Source organism: Periplaneta americana, chromosome 15 (assembly GCF_040183065.1).
Source record: "Periplaneta americana isolate PAMFEO1 chromosome 15, P.americana_PAMFEO1_priV1, whole genome shotgun sequence".
Taxonomy (NCBI): domain Eukaryota; kingdom Metazoa; phylum Arthropoda; class Insecta; order Blattodea; family Blattidae; genus Periplaneta; species Periplaneta americana.
The window spans coordinates 87351978-87371646 of record NC_091131.1 but is presented as its reverse complement, the minus strand read 5'-3'; the positions used below and the strand labels follow the sequence as shown (position 1 = coordinate 87371646).

The 19669-nt window shown below is 35.8% G+C and overlaps 1 protein-coding gene across 13 annotated transcripts in view; it reads right to left on the bottom strand.

Annotated features, from left to right (window-relative positions):
* The window catches only part of LOC138715195 (phosphatase and actin regulator 2), a 1243976-nt gene that overhangs the window by 207037 nt on the left and 1017270 nt on the right, over window positions 1-19669 (bottom strand). For 10 of the 13 annotated variants that reach the window (XM_069847817.1, XM_069847819.1, XM_069847820.1 and 7 more), the window contains one exon: window positions 15964-16035. The exons of the other annotated variants lie outside the window; for them this stretch is intronic. In XM_069847817.1, the coding sequence (XP_069703918.1) occupies window positions 15964-16035 (72 nt within the window). The remainder of the gene's footprint in view (window positions 1-15963; window positions 16036-19669) is intronic. 13 annotated transcript variants of the gene reach the window in all.

Below are 19669 nucleotides of genomic sequence, written 5' to 3'. Positions count from 1 at the left end.
GTCTCGAATCACAATTACCAAATAGCAACAATAATTTCCAAACTTACCTATGTCCATATTCCTATTGAAAATTGGGCCAAAATAACCGATCATGGAAGTATAGAGTAACGTTTCGATTTTTGTCAACAAATTTCACCGTTATTAAATAAGCAAGGGTATCTAGGAAAGATGAAATGAGAAACGAATTTATCAGATAAACAATTGACGCTCAGGAGTTCAATTTTAGATTCCATAAAACAAAAGCAATTGCAATGGTACAGACACACTAAAAGGATGCCAGATGAAAAAAAAAAATACCTGAAAGAATACTAGAATGGACACCAAAAGAGGAAGTAAAAAAAGACCACCCGTTACTTGGATACAGGGTCCCAACACAACAATGGGAAAAGGAGTAGTTCTTTATGAAGATTTAAGGGTTGACAAAAAAATGAAGGCGGAACATAAATAATATCATAGGATTCGAGGTGGTATGTAAAAAAAAACACACACTTACGCGAAAATTTAGCAGGTGGAGAAATTGTCAGACAAGAAGGTAAATACAATAAAATTTTACAAAACTTTTTGATGAACAAGTAGGTGGAAAATCTGCAGTGAAATAGCAATGATAAAGGTAACCTATCCTTCTTCTTTTTAATAACAAATAATTTATACAAAACCTTCCCGGGAATCTAACCTATTCTGTAGTAAGAAGCAGACAAGATTAGTCATAGCTGGAAGCCATAATAAGACGGAAATGTGTGTCACCGCTTTTACAAATACCATTTCCTAGTTAAAAATGTCTTCCGCTATGGAAATCTAATTCACAAACAAGTGGTAATGAAATATTATGAGAAGTTAACTTTTTGAAGTTCGTTTTAAATCAATAACCCAGTTTCAAAACTTTTAAAACGAAACATTTCGTTTTTACTTTATGCGTCAAGCATGAGATAAAAACACATAATTAACAAAGACGAAAAATATAGGCCTAACTACAGTAATAAAAATAGTATTTATTAAAAAAAATTCCTAATGAATTTTTTAGTAGATTATTTTATGACGCTTTATCAACATCTTTGGTTATTTAGCGTCTGAATGAGATGAAGGTGATAATGCCGGTGAAATGAGTCCGGGGTCCAGCACCGAAAGTTACCCAGCATTTACTCATATTGGGTTGAGGGAAAACCCCGGAAAAACCTCAACCAGGTAACTTGCCCCGACCGGGAATCGAACCAGGGGCCACCTGGTTTCGCGGCCAGACGCGCTGACCGTTACTCCAAAGGTGTGGACAATTTCCCAATGAAAACAAATGTTTGTTACGGAACACAAGATTAACAAACTAACAGTTTTCACTCTTTATGTCGGATATTTAACGACGCTTTATCAACTGAAAATTTGATAAAATGCACATAGAAAATAACCATTGGTTTTATATTATTATTCTTTCATTTGTTCCTTTTTCTTGCACAATGCGATATTCAGGTGTGTAATTCAAGATTGTGCGGTTTCAACTGATTGTATATGACGTGTCCCATCGAAGGTGTGCGGTTCTTGGCTATAAGTTTCGAAATGTATGTATGTACGGATGGATGAGTGGATGATAGGGCGAATGAATTAATGAATAGTGTGGCTGTTGCGCTATGAAGTTCAGTTTCTATTTTAGAATTTGTAGATTGATGGAATGTAAACATATGGACGAACGAATGGTAATTATGGACAGAAGAATAGTAAATGTATGGATGTTAATGGTGTGATTATGATGAATAATTGTTGAAATGATAGTAAAATGGTGGTGTACAGAGAAAAAATTACCATGCACTGTTCTTGCCGCCAAAAATTTCAACACACACATCAATTTCAGAACACATACACTATTTAACACAACTCATCACACGAACGCACCTACACAAAAGGCAGCGAAATTGAGATAGCGCCGAGATCTAGTAGGCTCTGAGGATGGTGTCAAGTAGCACCGAAACAGCTGTAAGCCACACATGCTTACATAATTAACACGAGTAAGATCGCCATTTCATCAATTATTCAAAAATTTCACTTCTACTCAACGGGATTTGAATCCAGACGTCCGGTGTTATAGCCGAGACATTGACTAAGCCAGGGTAATGTTTCGGTCAGGTAACTATACAATAACTTTTTCGTATAAATGCGGTTTACATTTGATCACAAAATGTTTCCAGTGCTGCTTGCAGTTTACACGTGTTATATTTTATTACACTTTAATGCACGTAATATTCTACACTAATGTTGTTACGGACAGAAACAACAAGCTAAGAGAGGGGACGACAAATTAAGGAAACAATCCATCATTTAGGAAATATCTGCGCAACTTTGCTTTTACAGTTAACGCCATGTTTCATATTAAATATGTAAATATAGCGGTAAAGTTGTATACTTAATTTCTTGCTATAGGATGAGTCAGAGGAATGCAACAATTAAAAAAAAAAAAACACATACACAAATAACGCGTTGGATTGCATGAGTTGTGATTTCTTTTCGTCAAGTTTTGCAACTTTCTCCGTCAGTGAAGTCAAGTTACAACATTAAATAAATTACAGATTGTTCAATGTTTCTTTGGTTCAAGGAAAATGAGAGGAGATCAGACAGTTGTCTGGTACCTCTGATTTCACAGCTGTAGATTTGGTAATCTTCAAAAGGCAGCAAATTCAAAAGTTTTCGTCGACGAAAGTCGCGCCATCTCAGTAAAAAGAAAAACACAGCAACACAGACGAGATGCAAACAGCTCACACAACTTCACTGTGACGTGTTATATGCGATTTCTTGTTGAGAAAACACATTAATTGTGATAGTCACAATTGTACTATTTTTCTAACTAAGAATTTTGCTACTCCATAACAACAAATAGCCTAATAAAAACAGTCTTATTGCACTGTACTTACAGCTATTAGAAAATTAAAGAATGAGTTGGCTGATAACATGTTTATCATGCATGGCCAAATAAGGTATTTCTTGTACTAATGAAGTCTGACAGAGTGAAGAGTATCATTTGTATAGTGCAGCCGTGGCGAAAAGGCCATGGTGCGCCGAGCCACTGTGTAAGCTGCAACGTGCATAGCACCTATGGAGGGAGGCGGACAACCGAAGGGGAAGTTAATGTTTAGGACGTGTAACGAAGAAAGAAATGAACAAGAAAACATAGGACACATTATCACAACCTAAAATTAACTGTCTTCAAAATGTCTCTGCGACAAAGTTTCAAAATCACGAATTATGTCACTTATTGCCAATCGTAGTTGATCACGAAGGTATGTGTCTGTCAGTCGTGATCTAAATTTGATTTTTACTATTTTCATTGTTGAAAATAATTTTTCACAAACGTAAGTTACAGCGAACATGGCTTCAACAGAGCAAGCGAAAGAACGAAGCTTCAAATATTTATTTTTTTCCAAAGATTTGAAAAGTTCAGTATCTGTCAAGTCCTTACATCTAGCTTTCATTTAACGACACATTGTAAATCTGTGATTTTAAATTGAAAATCTAACCGCATTATTCGTACATCTGCTGTAAAAGAATCGACGTACAGAGATGATAATGATGATGATGATGATGATGATGATAATAATAATAATAATAATAATAATAATAATAATAATAATAATAATAATAATAATAATAATAATAATAATCCTTAATCTTTTAATGTTTCATCAGTAACATGTAGTAACTTATAATGCCGTTTTATGTTATACAACCGTTTTCCTAGTAATATTTGTGAACAAATCATACATTTAATATTTTCATCATATTGTAAGCAAAAGAATGCATCCTCCCATCCTACTTGAAACTTTCGTTTTTTATAGAGGTACATGGTTTCGAGAGAGATATTGCGACGATACGCCACTCGCAGGTCAGAGACAAATACAAATGGAACGGAGTTTGACTCCAGTGAGCGAGAGGGTGGGGGTTGTAGGTAGGAAGCGAGAGAAAAGCACTGTGAGCCACAATGTGCTCGTGAGTCGCATTTTCGCCGCGGCTGGTATAGTGGAATGGAATTATCTCCATTGATTGGCAAAAATTACGGAGAATTGAATTTAAATTTTTACAGAGGTTAGTAGTTGGTAAATTTCATCTGGAATTACAGCATACTAGTATTTCTTTTATACTCAATTTCACTCTAAATCGTGTTTCACGATAGTTTTATTATAAAACAGGTATCTCATTAACTTAATTTTTCAGAAATGTTTAACAGAGTTACTCAAAATGCTAAAGCTCTCATAAAAAATAATCATTGACAACCTCTTCAAATTTCATAAACACATAAGGAATCAACGAAGACTGAGAATTGTAGTCATGAAAATAAATTACTCGGTAAAAGCTAATAGCATATCCGATATAGCTATAACTACAGATAATCTCACAAATGAAGGGTTCAGAGCCTAGTGGGCCAAGCGCCATTTATTAAAAACGGAGAAAGCAAGGGTTAAAGTTAAGTGAATACCGTAGTTGAATGAAGATTGACATATCATTTCGTTTTAATGTGTACACTTTATATTACTTGCTATATGTTTCCATTGGATTATGGTAATAACTTCATTTTAATCCTAGTTTTCTACGGTTTTAGCAAATGGCGCTTGGCCCACTATGATTCTGAACCCTTCAAATAATGGTAAAAATGTAAGGATTAACATACGCACTAGTAGAAGCCAAAAAGGTCAATAAATCAACAGTTTGTGACATACTGAAAATTTGATATTACAATCTGTCACTGACTAGCTTAAGTACTAGTGTAGAAAAAAAAAACGAAATTTATACCTTGCTAAAAATGGTTTTATTTGGAATTTCAGTTTTACTAATTTTTAAGAAGTAAGATTTTACACAGTACAAGGACTTACGGTAAGATCAGAGATCAAATTTTGGAAGAAAAATTCTTCGACAATTTGTCCCAAATAATTATTAGGAATTTTCTGTGTAACTTCTTTTATAATTTATTTTAAAATTCTAATTGTAATGCTTTTAATTACATAATACTTTCATTTTTCAAACTACTTTTCTTCTCATCCCGCACTGTTGCATAAAATATAAATAGGCCTATCTCAAGCTATTTCGTAAAATACGTTGTGGTTTGATGTGTTTTGTAGCTGAATGTTTGTTTCATAAATTGGTGCCATTTATGAGGACTGTAATGATTTACTTTGTTGTGAATTAAAAAAAATAATAAGTTTAGTATTCTGAGTTTTTTTTAAATGTAATTTGTGCAAATGTTTACTTTGTTGCTCATTTTTCGGAAGTTAAAAATTCACGATAGGCCTATATGTACCTTTTCTCAGAGTACTGTAAAATGGCGAACTAATCATGTCTATAAACATGCAAATCAATGGCAGATCTTAACATATCCATAATCTCGCAAATGATTAATTTGGGACCCCCGTTGAGAAACTTTTGCTTATATTAGTGCGAATTTTCATCCTTGCATTTTTCGCCATCATTTTTGGAACACATTGTACATATACATCCAATCCCCTGCCCCAAAAAAAGGGAATTTGAGCACCTATTAATAATTTTAGTAATATAAAATTTTAAGATGACCCACGAGAGGACTAGATACTATTTTAAACAATTTTTATTTTGTGGATATAATTAATAGTTTACCGATATCCTACTATTTTGGCAGATAACTGTAAATGATTTAGAATCTTTATTTACCTTTAAAAATGTAATGGCTGGCGTAAGTAGTAAGTATATAAGCACAGAGTGTGGATACGTTAAGACAACAGATGTCCATTGTAACTCGTACGAGGTAAGCCCTGGCGTAAGCAACCCGCAGCGCATATTCTTTAAGGTCGTTTTTCCTATTTTATATTGAAAGTTATTTAACTTAGCAGAGCATGCTTGATGTGCAATATCTCCTGGTTCTATAGGCGTTTGGACACCCATGCTTTAGACAGTGAAGATAAAATCTCCCCCCCCCCACCCATCATGTATTAGGCCTACATACGGTGTTCTGGTCTCACATCGCTTCTCAGCGTAAAATAGATCGTCCACCTCTTTGTCTATTGTTTAACATCTGTTTTGGTATGATATCCTTATGTTAAGACTCAATGCGAGTGATTTTTTCGTTACCGGTATTTATATATTTTGTCCCTACAACTTGCAATTTTAATTATTCCCTGATGTTTCTCCCTCTAGATGCATCCCGAAAGACATGTGAAGTAGTTCATCATACTTTTGAAAATTACAAAATATATGTGGAAAAGATACTAACAAAATTAATTAATGTCTAGAGATATTCTAGTCATGTGTCAACTCCTTCTATATCATTATTATGGGTACAACTGTCCGAGGACCAACAATGGTGCCAAGAATAAAATTACAGAAAAACATTCACCTTAAATTTACACCTGGGTAAAGACTGAGTAATAACACCCACGTAGATGTTTGTAGCAATTTGGCTTTCCGGATGCAGCCTATAAATTCTACTCCCACAAGGTATCGGCGAGGGATTTGGTCACAGCAATGTAACTTGGTTGGTGTAGGAGTATTCCCAAAACAACTGCCCTCATGCAGACAAACCGACAATTAAGTGTGAGAAACTTTCTCAACGATACGCGCTACCTTATTACTCAGACTTCCATTAAGCAGAAAACCACTTAATTGCAATTCCAACTTGTTGAACTGGAGCAGCATTTTAATATATTAAAATCCTTCAATTTTGTTTATAGTCGTGCTCTCTTATTTCCAGACAGATCTCAAGATTTGGTTTAATATCCACGCCTTCTCTGTACCTTATTATTTCTACTAGAACGCGGCGAGATTACAGAGCATTACACTTTAAACGGAAAATTACCTCCGATCTCATTACACGAGTTCGCTGCGAGCTGTGGTAACTGGACACACGGTTTGCAAGCGTATTAAGGTGGCAAGGCGCATTTTTAGCATCTTAATTCCACGCTGGAGACCGAGGCTGAATATTCCGAAATTAAAAAGAATGAAATATATGGTAAAAACAAAGATTTAATTGGGGAGCTCCCGTGTCGACAGCCGCCATTTCAATTGATCCTAGAAAATGACTCCTAGTGACAGACATAAAAAGGAAAGATCTGCAATTATGCGAGGAAGTAATTTCACCTTGCAATCCGAATGGAAGAAAACAATATTGAATTTAATAATGACCAGGGAAAGGATTTATATGTAAATACATATTTACTTATAAAGCTAATATAATTTATATTTTGCATTATCTTTATGTTTCACAATGTGTAGGGTTGAAAAATCCTACTTTTATTTTCCATATTTTTCCATATTTTAGAGTTTAGTACATATTTTCGTTAATTTCCATATATTTTCCATATTTCATATAAAACAGTCCATATTATATTAGGTTTAACAATAAAACAAAACAAAATTCCATTAACTTTTAAAAATACATTTCAACAATAGAGATTTAAACACATGTTCAGTAATCCCTTTAACATCAGAGTTATTTGAAAATTAGCAGTCCTATCAACAATGGGAAAGTAAGTTACAAAACTGTATTAATTTAATTTAAAATTTTTAACAGACTTCAGTTGTGCAGCTCAACAGTTAAATGCCAGTCAGAGTACACATAGGTTCAGTTTTGTAAATCATACTATAAAGACGGTAAATATGCCAAAAGTACGTCATTCAGTCAATTTAAAATCAAAACTAACAAGTTACATTTCAGAATTTAAAGAAGATGGTTTATCAACTGACAATAAAATATTATTTTGTAATTTGTGTCAGTGTGCAGTATCATCTACACAAAAGTTCCTGGTGCAACAACACATTACAACTAGTAAACATCAGGCCAACAAACAACTAAATTCCAAGCAGAGACAATTGTTTTTAACACAACCAACAACATCGAATGTAAGATCTGAGTTTAACATCGACCTGTGCCGTTCTCTCATCTCTGCTGATATTCCTCTCTACAAACTAAAGAATAAGGTCTTCAGGGAATTCCTTGAAAAATATACTCAACATACAATCCCGGATGAGTCAACACTTAGGAAGACGTATGCTCCATCCATCTACGATGAGACAATACAGAAGATAAGAGATGAAATTAAAGATAGTTCAATTTGGGTTTCCATTGATGAGACTCCCGACAAAGAAGGTAGACTTGTTGGTAATGTAGTTATCGGTTTGTTAAGTGAACAATATTCTGAACGAATTCTTTTACATTGTGATGTTCTAGAAAAGTGCAATAACAAAACTATAGTTAAACTGTTCAACGAAGCTATGGGTATCCTGTGGCCAAAGGGTATTATGTACGATAATGTGTTATTCTTTATTAGCGATGCTGCCCCTTATATGGTCAAAGCTGGACAAGCATTATCTGTTGTATATCCTAAATTGACTCATTTTACTTGTGTGGCGCATGCATTTCATCGTGTGGCAGAAGTGGTCAGAGACAATTTCCCTAAAGTAGATTTGTTGATTTCATCAGTGAAAAAAGTATTTCTCAAAGCTCCCAGTAGAGTTAACGTGTTGAAAGAAATGTACCCTGAAATTCCATTGCCACCAAAGCCAATTTTAACTAGATGGGGTACATGGCTAGAAGCAGTTGAATATTATGCCGAACATATAGACTCTATTAACAATGTTCTCCTTGCATTGGACTCTGAAGATGCAGTCTCAATTGATACTGCGAAAACAGTTACCTGTGACATAAGTGTGAAGAATGACTTAGCTCACATTCAGCATACATTTTCATGCATCATAAAAACGCTCAAAAGTCTCCAAAATAGGCACCTTTCACTATCTGAAAGTTTTGAAATTATAAATAGTACTGTGGAACAACTGAATCGTGGTAGAGGTAAAGTTGCAGATGCAGTAAGAGCTAAGGTGGACACTGTACTTTCAAAAAACCCTGGATATGAAGAACTACAAAAGGTTGTTGCTGTGATGAGTGGTGAATCAACAGTGAAGATTAACTTGGACTTATCCCCAGCAGACATTGTGAAATTGAATTATGTACCAGTTACTTCTTGTGACGTCGAACGCTCTTTTAGTCAGTATAAATCTATCCTCAGAGACAATAGAAGAAGATTCACTTTTCAGCACTTGAAAGAAATGTTTGTAACCTATTGTTATGGTAACAGACAATAAAAATTGTGTTTTGTTGAAACTACATTGGAAGATAAGGTACGTCCATTATATTTTTTGTTTAGTTTGATTAAAATTTACCAATATTTAACGTACATAGTCATTTTTTTATAATTTTAAGTCCATATTTAATTCCATATTTTGGTAAAAATCCATATTTAATTCCATATTTTGGTAAAAATAACTACATATATATTTACATATTTCATATATTTTTAGTCCATATAAATCCGTTCCCTGATAATGACTATTACACATTTACTACGTCATACTTTTGACCAATAAAACGCTACGAAAAATCGTGATTCAACCAATCATGGCTGTTTATCGCTACAATTTTATTACTTCTCTAGCATTTGTTTTTTTTTTTGCCAACATTTAAAAATGAAAATTCTTTACGGTACTATAAAACATGCTTTGCGATCGTCATTTGTTTACCGCATAGTCAACTGAAAATTGCGGCTCCGTTCGGTGGAGCTAACATTAAACAGAATTTTAATAAGTGAATCAATATTTTATTGTATTAGAGTACTTTATTTCTTCTAATCTTTATATATTTTCTTCTAATCTTGTAATAGTCAATTAAATCCCACTCGAGTTTTGATTTTCTCTAGATAAATCAAAACCTCTAGTGAGATTACGGTTGATAAAATATAAAATCCAAGGATGATAGAACACTGAAGACTAAGGCTACACGATTCTAAATAATGGCAAAAAACGATCGAAAATATTGACGATAATGCGGGCTAGCAGTTTCCAACCCTAACCTAGAAGTTTACGGTTACATTTACTACTGATAACGAGGGAAAAGGAACATAAGCAATACATTTATGAGTACTGTGCCGAAACAGACCAACCAGGCAACGCGAGTCATCTATGAGCCAATAAGAGTCTCCGTTCATTCCATAACCACTTAATCCGTCTGCTTGGGCGTTTTTTTCAGAACAAGATATCTGCTTTGTCTAACCTTTAAAGAAATGTTTTGGGTGGGAAAGCGCCATCCTAGAGATGATATATACTGATAATGGTGATAAAATATATTGCCGATATGATAGTGGTGAAAGATATTATTAAGATGCTGATTATGACGATCAATAAAATTACGTGTTCATGAAGGTGGTACTATAAACAAACGTTATGGTAATGATCAGAGGTAAGAAGTTCGCACCGAAACTCTTAAGTCAACAACTCTCAAAGTCAACAAACCAGCAATAATAATAATAATAATAATAATAATAATAATAATAATAATAATAATAATAATAATAATAATAATGCAAATCCACCACTTCCACTCTCAATACCAAATCCTTTTTTATACAATTATTTTTGTATTAATTCTACCAATAGAATTATACAGGATCCGGCAAAGAAACGGGCGATTTTAAGCATCGTATATCCATCTCTCAAAGCACTGTTGGGAGCGATAAACTGCGCGCACATTCTCTTACCAATACAATGACATTTAGTAACCATGGAATGGTAGAGCTGTGCATAACGTGCTTTTGCAAGTAAAAGCTTTTACAAGAACGACAGTTTTGAGAATACTGAGCGTAAATTTCGTCACTAGTTTATGACGCCATGATCCCGTCCTATATGTTTCATGCGGCTTACATTTTCATCCATAAAAATTCAGGTTGTACATCAATTAAAACATCGCGATATTCTCAACCGAAGGAAGTTTTGTAATGAGATTTTAAATAGGATGGAAGAAGATGAAGACTTTGGCACTTCGTAGATATCTGATGAAGCACATTTCCACCTCACTGGTAGTCATTTAAAGAACATAGGTTCAAGCAATAAATGGGAGACTATGCGCTTCATAATCTCACGTAATGTACACAATTTTGAAAAATAAATTATGAAGTCAAAAACAAACTATTTATAATCGCCCGTCCTCTACCGGACCTGCATCATGAATTAAATCAAGGATTGGGAGCTTTTAATTTAAACTATCAAAGAGCCCTTACAAACGCAAGCAGATAATTCGGCTATTATACCATTAACTTAAACAGAAAAGTATGTAAACTTACTAAAGAATTTAGGCGTTGACTATTATAAAATCATAATCCCAAACATATAAAATTTACATGATGTACAAATCAGATTTGGAATTTTCTAGAATTCAAGTAAATAACATATTCTAGTACAGATCATGTCAAGTGTAACTTTAATCTTCTATAAAATTTATATTTTGTGACCTACGTCTGTACCATTATCACTTGTTCAATTACACGCGTGTATGTATATCAACACAAAAAGGAAGAAAAATTAGAGCAAATATTTTATAAAATTAGTAAATGTTAATTAAATTATTTAAAAAAAAACATTCTGTATTTTAAGTTTGTATACTTTCATTCCAACAACCGTCAACTAAAAGTAAGAGAATATACATCACAGAATTAATAAAACCCATGAGAATCACGTAACGAGAAGACGAACGTCTGGTATCGTGCTGCGTAATTTTATTTTCAGAACGAAAAAATCACAGTAGCATTCGGTGGATTGGTAAAATTGTGTCACTAATGTAATTAGGGCAAAAAATCTTTCTATGCAGGAATTCATACAGAATCAACACCGACAGGACAATTCCGGCTCTAACAATGGTATGAACTATATTAATATTTAACTCCTGTATGTCTGGTACTGGATTACAGATTTCATGAGGTCAGTAACAAGAATCATTGTTAGAAATTGAAGTTACAGCAATCGTACAATACATAGGTACGCTATGGCTAAACTACAATCTGATCAAAAGGGGTTTCACAATGTTTGTTTATAAAAAGTGAATGTTTGGTTAATAAATCAAACAAATTACATCAATCATAAAAGCCAACCTCTTTAGGCAAAGCAGTTCGTAACATATTATTTTGAAAATTGCTAGAATTATTTTTATAATCACTTGACATATCCATCATATCATGCTTGAATGAAATATTAATTTCCGAACATTCCACAAATCAACGAGCATTAATAATGTATTTTATATTTAATTAAAAACAGAAGCAATAGCAAGTGAAGAATCTGTAGAACGGAGAAAAATTCTCTCCGGCACCGGGACTCGAACCCGAGTTTCCAGCTTTACTTGCTGGAGCTTTATCCACTAAGACACACCGGATTCATGCTCCGATGCCGAACTGAATCCCTCTCATTTTTAAGTTCTACCCTAGATCATATATATCCAGATTGCTCGGCCTTATAGGCTTTGACGGTAACAACTTTTGGCAGGTTTACTACGCTGGCATCTAGTTATTACATAAGGAATCAAATCGTAACTCCCATTTGAATTGCATTAACGACTGTACCGCCATCTCGTGTTCGTTTACACCGGACAGGTGGCGATCCTGGCGGTTGTTCTCTTCAAAATGCTACAGATTTTAACATAGGGATGAGCTATCTTATGTATATGATCTAGGGTTCTACCTACTGTGTTTCCCTTTGTTGGCTTATCCTCGTGTACGGTGTCAAAGTGATGTATACACAATGTCCAACCACAAGTACAGAGGTGCCCTCATTGCGAGTAACTAAGTGGCCGGGGTTCGACGGAAATGGCGCCATCTTGAATCACAAAGTGATTACTTTCGCTTTATCATATTACTATGATGTACTATGCAGTCCCAGTGCTGGAGAGAATTTTTCGTTCCACCGATTCTTCACCACATGGAAACGCAGAATTACTGGACAAACTCCGTATGTACTTCGGTACATCATCGTAATAGCAAGTGAGTTAATTACACCAACTAGCGTCTTTCGCATCCTAGCTTCCATGAATAATCTATCTCTCCAATCTCTATTTCTTAATCATCTCCTATCCATTACATCCTTCAATATATCATTTCAGAAAAAAAAAACAGCTCTTCCTCTACTTTTGCGTGCTTTGGCTGCAGTTTCCAATTTTCTGGGTCTACCTCTCTTCGGTCATTCTCCTCATGTGACCATACCATCTGAATTTTCTGGCTTCGACGGTTTCAAGTATTGTTATAGCGGCCTCTGCCCTATTTATTTCCTCGTTCCGCACTCTGTCCATTATCATTAGACCACAACTTCTTTGCTAGTAATCCAGTTCCTTCGTTATCATTTTTTTTAGATCCTTTCAGTCATTTTCCACATTTCTGAACCATACAGGGGCATACTGTCCACAATAATTTTATACAGTGCTTTTCATTATGTTCTGTTATATTCTTGCTCCATATTAATGGATGTAGGTCTAATGTTTTTATTTCCAGATTTACTTTTCATAATCTTATCTGAAGCGCACTTCCTCTATTTTGTGATATCTGTGTACATTGGTCGAGTACATTTCTAACACAGTTTAACATTTTACTTATTGACATAAATATATGAAGAGTCCACTGCAAGAATGATGGATCTCATTTGGAATACATTTTGCAGGAGAAGCAATTGAAAGTTTGAAATGCTTAGCGCTCAAAGCTTAACTATGATTTTCCGATCATTACTGGACAATGACTATCAGTGTTAATGCCATATAACTCTCTATGTACATTCTATATGTCTTAAGCTATGCATTCACAATCTTGGTTCATTTTCGACAAGAAAGTGAAACCCATCATTCTTACAGTGGACTCTTCATATGCGATCACAAATTGGATAGCACAGATTTATATTTAGCATTATAACCCGAGTCGAAGGATTATTTGATTTTGTTCTACTTCAAAATATTTAATCAATTATTACGGCTGCTGAATTAATAAATTATAGCTGAAATGAAGCGTACAGATAATACTTAGTCCCGTATTACTTACAACAAAGTCGGCGTAAACAGAAAAATGTAGGCCTACTCACAGTATTGAAAACTTGTTCATGGGATTGAAAGATTAAATGTCGTTTCGGTACTTCAAATTCAGGATCGTCTGCAGATTTAGCAATGTTTTCATTACAATTGGCAAGAGCATGATCTATTCCAACAGCATTCAATTTTATTCCAACTGTTGTTAAAGATTCAACGTTTCTGCAGGAATTAAAACTTTGATAAAAAGAATAAGGAAAGCGAAGCAAGACAAAATAAGAAATGACGACATGCGAAAAGTTCCAAGAAAGGGCCAATGGGAAGGAGATATGTAAGGAAAGGACACGTGAGGCGTACGGAAGAAGCCAGATTAACACGGATTGTTAGAGATGAGATACTCGATAGAAGAGACGTATTGACAGACCACTCCAACCAAGACGAAACTCCATTTGACCTGCAAAAACAGGCTATAGCCTAGGAAGAGACGAAGAGGATACGTTGACATAAAAGTAGACTGCTACTAAGAAAAAGATGACACTGACGTAGGAGAAGAGAAGGCGACGACGAAGAAGAGAATCGAAACTAACAATGTGCTTTACTACTAGCGACATAAATGTCGTTACTATGCAAGAGCAGACACTCAACGCAATGACTTATCTGCTAACTTTCACACATGAGGCGTTCGGAAGCCAACATGATTAACTCCACTTTTGGTTATTTCAGAGTTTATAAGTTGGCAATGTATTAAATTGACCATATTTTCAGTGGTCAATGTGATTTGCTCCATAGTTCAGTAAAAGCCCACAGACTGCAGTATTCTTATCGACTACATCACATAATTAATAGTGTGTGTTTAACTTTAACCTTGTATATCTCAAAATCTTTGGAAAAGGAATTAATCATGTTGACTTCTGAACGCCTCATATTTCCACAATTCACTTTATCCTTGAACATGACAGCAAATCTTTCATATCTTCTTCCATACATGTTCATTTCCCGTCAACCTTTACTTTATTACACATAGCCTATTATAACAAACGCTAAAAATGTCATTATAATTACCACAATAATTAATGCTATTACAAATAATACATTAATGTTACAAGCACTCTTATTCGTATGTAAAGAAGGGTAAAACTATCGAACAATCTTTTAAATAGATATGTCTATTTCATGTGTCCTAATTGTCTACTACAATAATCTGATAATATAACTGTATGTACTCGTATGTACAGAGTTTATAGTGTTATGTTTAACTAATACTGAATTCATTCTACATAGCCTATACGGGAAGAATGTGGACTAAGCAGGTTCCTTTTGAGGGATGAATCAGGACAACTAGTTAAACATAACTGTCTAATACCATTAGTCTTCTGTGAACGGCTTTCGAGGAAAGTAGCATTCTTTATTGAATTTTGGATTGGGTATTCCAGGAAAATAGGAGACGTTGGAGAGTGATATTGGGGGATTTTGTAGAGCCAATACCAACAAATATATCCTTCATTGATTTCTTGCCTAATTATGGTTTGGCCGTAATTTCATTGAAGATGGTAACAACAAAGAGTGTGACAGAAAGACGTGGAACGATGCATTCAGTGACTAGAAGATTAGAGCGGAAAGGAGGAAATACACAGCAAACAATATTCCTCTATGACGTGTTAGGTTACTGAACGTTTTGTACAGTTACATATATCTCAAAAACCGATCACGAACGACCACAATGATATTAGACTTTTATTTTTAATTCCTCTCCCTGATTGATCTCTTTAAATGACCCTACTTAGTCCCCTTGCAACCGGTATACACATATTAAAGATTTATTACAACATTTGTATAGTAAACTTTTTATAAAGTGAGTATGACACATACCTAAAAAGTAAAAGTTTGATATTTTATGTAATTATGAATTTCAGTTTTTAGCGAAACGGATTTATTTCAAATAACATTTTCCACTAACCTATATTATGGATAGTATCTTACTCGGAAAATTAAATGACAAAAATGTTTTAAAAAAATTACGAAGATCTCCAAGAACAGATACTATGCAAAATAGAATGTACAAAAACTGTACATGATTGTTTACTGTTTGTGCCTAATCACTGAGCAATAAAACTCAGTAATAAGCCGTATGAACTCACCAAAGCCGGATACAAGGCTCGCAATTCGTCTCCAATCATTTTTCTTGGAATTACTCTCGCATGCAGACTCACCTGAAACGAAATAAACAACAATCAATTACAATGACCAAGATCAATCAGCGCGTTTTGATTACAACTACGCAACGTTAAGGTCTAGATCATAATACCCGGATTGCTCTGCGTTATAGGCTTTGACGGTAACAACATGCCAGGTTTACTATGCTGCCATCTAGTTGTTACATAAGGAGTCACGTCATAACTCCCATTTGAATTGCATTAGCGACTGTACTGCCATCTCGTGTTCGTTTACGGCGGACGTGTGGCAATCCTGGCAGTTACCTTCAAAGTTCAAACGATTTTAACATAGGAATGAGCAATCTTATGTGATCTGGGGTTAAGGTAAGACATGACAGAGTAAGTGAAACCGTTTTTCCTTAAGCCACCGTTTCAACTCCCTTCTGTCGTTGTATTTCCAACCCTCTTCCAAGGTCTACAGGGATTTTCGAGAATGTTAGGGCGATTACAGAGAGGTGTGAACTGGGGGAGAAATTGAGAGGAAGATGTGGTTTAACCTATGGCACTCTTCTATCTTACACCTTCAAAGAGGCAGAACGTGAGGAACCAACTTACCAGCAATAAAAATTAAATGGAAATGACAATCACGTTCTTTGCATCGACATACATAGGCAGATATTATAACGAAACATGGCAGATATTGTGAAGAACACTGTTTTTTTTTTTTTACTGAGAATGTGCAATTTCTTGACCTGACACACACGAACAAGTTGTGGGATGTTCATAATATGGGGTCAACATGCCACTGTACCAATAGATATCACTGAAACGTTCATTAAGGGCACTCTAATCCACCGTTGTGGCTGAGGGGTTAGCGAGGCGGGCCCGGGTTCGATTCCCGGTCGGGACGAGTTGCCTGAGTGAGGTTTTTTCGGGGTTCCCCCCCGCCCTCACTCCTATGGATGAATATCAGGTAACTTTATCAGGCGATTGGAACCCCACTCATTTTCGCCATTTCCTTTCCTCCCCTGTCATCCTTTCATTCATCATCCCGTTACTTCTTCTGGTTTTTCAGATCGCTCTACAGGCGGCCCTCCGAAGCTGCTGGTTCTCTCATGAATATCAGGTAACTTTATCAGGCGACTGGAACCCCACTCATCTTCGCCATTTCCTTTCCTCCCCTGTCATCCTTTCAATCATCATCCCGTTATTTCTTCTGGTTTTTCAGATCGCTCTACAGGCGGCCCTCCGAAGCTGCTGGTTCTCTCAACCGGCCTCCGTGGATTATATTCATATGATGGTTAGCTTCTGCAACGGAACCCGGACTTCCGCCTCGGACCGTTAAGGGAGCCTTGGGGGATTGCCGAAGCAGGAGTGGTACATGGATTCTGTTGCCTGTAGGGATCGATCGTTAAGGGGGTCAAGTGGTTAGGTCGGTGCGCGTAGAGGATCGGTGGGCACGCAACTCATCCCATATGGGTGGGGGGCGTACAATAGACCTCAGGTCGTAGTGCGTGGGATATTCTCTCCCTCCTAACAAGGAAAAAAAGGGCACTCTAAGGCTGTAGTTCACACCATTCCTAATTAGAGATATCGAAATTCTATTGTTGGCAGCTCCTGTGGGATTTGTGATGGATAAATCGCCTTTCAGACAGATCTGTCATATTAATTTGGTTTTAGTGCCGTTCTTATTCCACTGTGTTATAGTATAACATCAACATATCCATCTCACCCTCTTTGAACAAACTCTGTAAATTAAAAGGGAGGTTGAATGAAGAATCATAATTACTCTCTGTGTAAGCTGGAATTAACCGTCTCTACTCTTACTAACAATATGAGTTCATCAAGGGACGAAATCCTATAACCACAATCTTCTTTAATTGAAACAGCATACACCCCTTGTAATTATATTAGCAGATGAGCTCCCACGCTTCCAGCTGTTCCGGGGAATACAATACGAAGCGATAGGTTGATTACAGCTGCGAAATTTGAAGCAAACAATTGCAGAGAAAGAATAGACAGTTCCAGGTCGGACTATGAACCGAGGATCTCCAGGAAGAGAGTATTTATTCTCAGTAGAATAGGGAGATATTGTGGTGCGAACTGTTTGGATTTTGACTTAATTTGCATCAATTAAAGAAATTAATTCCATAATTAGTTCGTCAACTGTGCTCTTCTTAATCTCAAAATGCTTCAATTAGCGATCAGCACAGCTACTTCAAACTTTCCGGAACCGACTCTAAGCTTTGAGAAATTCCATCTATCATTCAGAATCTTAATATCACTTCATTCTGCTCGCTGGAAGGAAGTTGAGGAGGGAGTGAAAAGTGTTACAGGGGGAAGAGAGATAAAAGAATGTAAAACAAATATTATTCTGGGAAGGAACATAAACATTTCATAATTTCACAGTCGGAGCGCACTTTCCGAGCCAGGGGAATAAAAACACGATGAGAGGAGAATAAATGCTTTTCAACAACACGTGGCTCCTTCACTGAAAGTCAAATAATGAGGTTCACATTCAAGAAGCGAATGTGAGTTTTCTTATATCGACTTCGCCACGGTCTCTACTCGCAGAAGTGGATGTTTGTTGTTCGTGCGAACTTCCTTCAGCGCCTTCAAAGACCTCACACCACCGACCCCATCTCCCATGGACCTTGGCCCCTGAGCCATGTAATATTGAAAGGAGCCATGTTATGTAATACTACCCTTACAGTAGTAGTAATGTTTTCCAACCTAACCTGAACATAACCACAGCCCTATTTCAGTTCATTGGCATATAATAAAGCAGCACATGACGCAAAGCTAAGCGAGAGGTTCTCAACCTGTTACATGAAGTACTACTGTGTAGATTTAAATGCCATCGTTGCAGTTGATATCAGCATCACTGTCTCTGTCTTAGTCCCCTTCTTCGCCTTGTCTTTTGTCTATCTTGTCCTCTACATACTTCTACTCTCATTTCCTTCTTTTTATTTCAAACATTGCCTTATGTTAAGACCTTTCCTTTTTCGACTGCAATGAAAACTGCGAAACAACACATACTCTCAATTACTATAAACCATACATAATTTTATGGATATGGTACAAAATTTGGGCCACCTGAATTTTCCAAGTTCCATTTATAACATTCCACAGTTCTGGGTCTGTACGAACACAACGCTTAAGGAAATACAAGGAGAAGGAAAATACGAGTGCGGGACAGACAAATTGCAGCACGGTAGGAAGTAGCTCTCCACTTTCTCGTTGGGTATAGCTATGAGGATGAACTATGTCCCACTATGTATGTACGTAACTGAAGTGTAAATACGAGAATAAAGGGCAAGTAACTTAGAGCCACAAAGTCACGATAACCTTATATGACACTTTCACAAATCTCTGCATAGAATGAAGGTGAATAACCAAATTCGCTCATATTTTACAAGAGAATTCGAAAAATGCAGGTTGGAAAAGTGACGAAGGACATTTGGCAATTCTCTTATCAGGCAAGAGAAGTGAAGAGGAAGAAAAAGAGGAAAAATAATAAAAGGAAAATTAACCAGAACAGAATAATAAGAAACAAGAATAAATTAATAAAAGAATGAGAAACAAGAACTAGACTGAAATGAGAAGAAACAAAGGAAAAAACGAAAGGACCGAAGGAGAAAACAGAAGCAAAGGAAGTAAAGCAAAAGAAACAAGAGCAAAATAAGAGGAG